At 50.9% G+C, this 3,443-nt stretch overlaps 1 protein-coding gene across 2 annotated transcripts in view; it reads right to left on the reverse strand.

The window, feature by feature from the left end:
- Positions 1-3,443, reverse strand: part of CLCN7 (chloride channel, voltage-sensitive 7) — a 29,840-nt gene that overhangs the window by 4,330 nt on the left and 22,067 nt on the right. For both annotated transcript variants that reach the window (XM_006873853.1, XM_006873852.1), the window contains one exon: positions 623-761. In XM_006873853.1, the coding sequence (XP_006873915.1) occupies positions 623-761 (139 nt within the window). The remainder of the gene's footprint in view (positions 1-622; positions 762-3,443) is intronic.

Consider the following 3,443-nt stretch of genomic DNA (forward strand, 5'->3'; position numbering starts at 1 on the left):
TCACACAGCACTGCCTACTTCCTGTCCCCATGGTTCCCTCACACAGCACCAGTATACAGGAAATAGGTATACTTCCTGTGTCTGTGGTTCTCTGTCACACAGCACTGCCTACTTCATACTCCCATGATTCTCTGTCCTGAACCCTTCCTACAAGTCCTGTCACACAGCACGGAATCCTCTGGCTTCTTCGGGCATCCTGGTTGCGCCAGCATTTACGCGCTCAACTGCTCACCACCAGCTGCTCCCAGAGAGACCCAGTGACGTGCTAAGGTGCACTTCTGAGTCAGCCCAGGAAAATGGACTTGTGCTCAGCACCATTTCCAGGTTCGTCCATGTCGCAGTGTGGCAGCACTTTCTCTCAGTGGCCAACCCGTGCTCCCCTATGTGGATGGATCTCAGTGCCCACCGCTGTCCTCTGCCAGGACATAGTCAGTCTGTCCCCATGTCTGAGGACGGAGGCCCCTTCCTCTTGGAGAGACACCTGGTCACCCTCCCTGCCCTTCACAAGCTGAGAGTTATTCTGGGGAGGCGTCAACCCGCAGAGCCACACTGTCCCTGGAGCCCTTCTCGCTTAGCCTGGAAGCCAGGATCCCCCTAGACACTGCGGGCCCCTGACTCCCACCTGGAGTGGGTAGGACATGGCATTGCCCTGCAGAGGCTGGCAGTCCCGGGAGGAGTAGATCATCACAAAGGCCACCGTGGCGGTGACGGCAGCCACCAACACAGCTTCGAGCACTTGTAGGCAGGGCCGGTGGATGTACCTGCAGAGGAGTGGAGACAGGCCTTTGGTGTGGGTGGGCAGACATACCACACACACACTGTCCCCTGTCCTGGACACTTCTAGACGTCATGTCACACAGCACAGAAACACTTCTTCAGTCTCCAGATATAAGAGAGATTACACCAGCAGAGGAGAAATGGGTTAAGATGGATTCCAAGACACAGGGAGATCTGCAAGGAACCAGGAAGCAGCAGTTGAAGCGATATGGGGCCTCCCCCCAGAGGTGGCACTCTAGTCCTAAACTGTGAGGGCAGCAGAAATGGCGCAAACGTCACAATTGTGAAGGTGGCACATTCAGGACTAGGCAGTGGTCTGCTCTGTTGTACATGACTCGCTATAATGAACTGTGAGAACATGAATTTGTTAAGACCACCCATCTACGGCATCTGCTACAAGCAGCACAAGGTAACTAAGACAATCTGTATTAGGGGAGGACTCTGCTGCCCTCACATACACACACAAGGTGGAATCCGTTTTGGAATTGGGTAGTGGGTGCAGGCTGGAGGAGTTTTAGGTCCAAACGTAGATTGCCTTGAAGAGACAGCTGGCAGAAATGTGGACATCAAGGGCAGAAGGAAGTGAGGAGCGCCACTGCCCACTGTCTAAGAGGACATGTGGTGTCAGCAACAGAATACCGTTAGAAACATGGACACTGAGTGCGCTGCTTCTGGCGAGGCTAAAAGGCAGCGAGAGACGTGACAGGACCATGGAGGAACTTGTTGGGATTACATTCAAATGTCTGGTCAAAGGCAGAACTTGGAAGTGGTGAACCTGGCTGTCTGGTTGACGAGACTCCTAACACTTAGAGTAAATTGCAAGAGACAAAAAGATACTTAAAAATGAACTATGCAAACTGAAAACATAACTGAAAGATTTGAAGAATTCTATTCTGCAGGAGAAAGATGAGGCTTTCTGCTCCAGTAAAGATTTACAGCCTCGGAAACCCTGTGCAGGGTCGTGATGAGTCGGAACCGACTCCACAGCACATAACTACCACCAGCACCATGGTACCACTAAGGATATGAATGCGTTCTAAAATGTTCACCAACAACATGGCTACACAAGCTTTTGTTAAAGAGATTAAGTCTGTGACAGACAGGTCTAGCCAAGCGCCACAGTGGAAAATCCTTCAGCTTAGACTGAGGGGGACAGAAAAAGAAGCAAAGAAAACAGTGTTGTTTAACTCTTGGAATTCTACAGGCAGGAAACAGGCGAAAAGAGCTACATGTATCACCCTCCAAGAGACAGCAGAGCTCGAGGAAGGGGCACAGGCAGCAGGGGCTTCGTGGTTTCAAAGGCTGGGCGACAGTCTCGGGTCTGAGGTGGGGTCCCAGCCTCCTCCGTTTCAGTGTCGATTCTTTGCCAACTTTGGAGTGTGGAGCTGCAGGTTAAGGTCTATCGGGGCAATGGGTCTACCAGCTACAACCCAAGGAGAGTGGCTGTCATGCCCAGAGGGCAGAACAACGCGCCTCCTTCTGAGGTCAGGCTACACTAGGAGAACGGGGCCGCACAGAGCGCAGGGAACAGAGGGACCATCCCGATAAGCCTAGAAGGCAGAACTGAAGCCCACAGCTAAGGGCTCTCCACTCAGAATCCAGAGGGCACAGCCAACACCCAGAGCCGGAGACAGGCCCATTTCCCCAATGGTCTTAGAGAAGAGAGGACCGCTCTCGAAGGCTGACAGCTAACGTCATTTTTCCTGCTGGGGTTTGGATTTGCTTGGTGTCCTCGTTTCCTTCAATGTCTACCAGCGCCTGTTTGACTACTGTACTCCGAAAACAAGTCACTTTTTTCTACCAGCATGTAACATGCCTAAAACCTCACCAGTATCTGGTTTACGTTATTCAGATGAGACCTGGAGACGATTTCAGACTTTGGGGGTGATGTGACGGGGTGAATTTTGGGGAACCAGAGGGTGGAAGATTATGGGTTAAATTGTCACAGGTCATTGAGGCAATTCTGACTCACAGTGACCCTGTATAGCGTTTCTGAGAAGCAGCTGGTGGGTTTGAACTGCTGACCTTGTGGTTCACAGTCCAGTGCCTACTCTACAGCACCACATCAGAAGGAGGTTTTGTGAATACTAACCTCTATCCCTGTGGCTCTTAGTCCCATTGGAGATGGGTGGTCTGTTATGCGACTTTAGCAGAATTGTTGTTGTTGTTAGGTGCCATTGAGTTGGTACTGACTCACAGCAACCTTATGCACAGCAGAACGAAACACTGCTCAATCCTGGGCCAACTTCACAATTGTTGCCATGCTTCAGCCCAATGATGCTGCCACTATGCCAATCCATCTCGCTGGGGGTCTTACTCTTCTTCTCTGACCCTCCACCCTACCAATGATCTCCTTCTCCAGAGACTGATCCCTCCTGACAATTTGTCTGAAGTTTGAGAGATGAAGTCTGGCCATCTTGGCCTCCAAGGAGCACTCTGGCTGCACTTCTTCCAACACAGATCTGTTGGTTCTTTGGGCAGCCCATGGCACCTTCAATATTCTCCTCCAACACCATAACTCAAATGCATCAATTCGTCTACTGTCTTCCTTATTCACTGTCCAGCTTTTGTATGCATCTGAGGTTATTGAAAACACCATGACTTGGGTCAGGCACACCTTAGTCCTCAAGCTGACATCTTTGCTCTTCAACACTTTAAAAAGGTCT

This window comes from Chrysochloris asiatica, unplaced genomic scaffold (assembly GCF_000296735.1).
Source record: "Chrysochloris asiatica unplaced genomic scaffold, ChrAsi1.0 scaffold00257, whole genome shotgun sequence".
Taxonomy (NCBI): Eukaryota; Metazoa; Chordata; class Mammalia; order Afrosoricida; family Chrysochloridae; genus Chrysochloris; species Chrysochloris asiatica.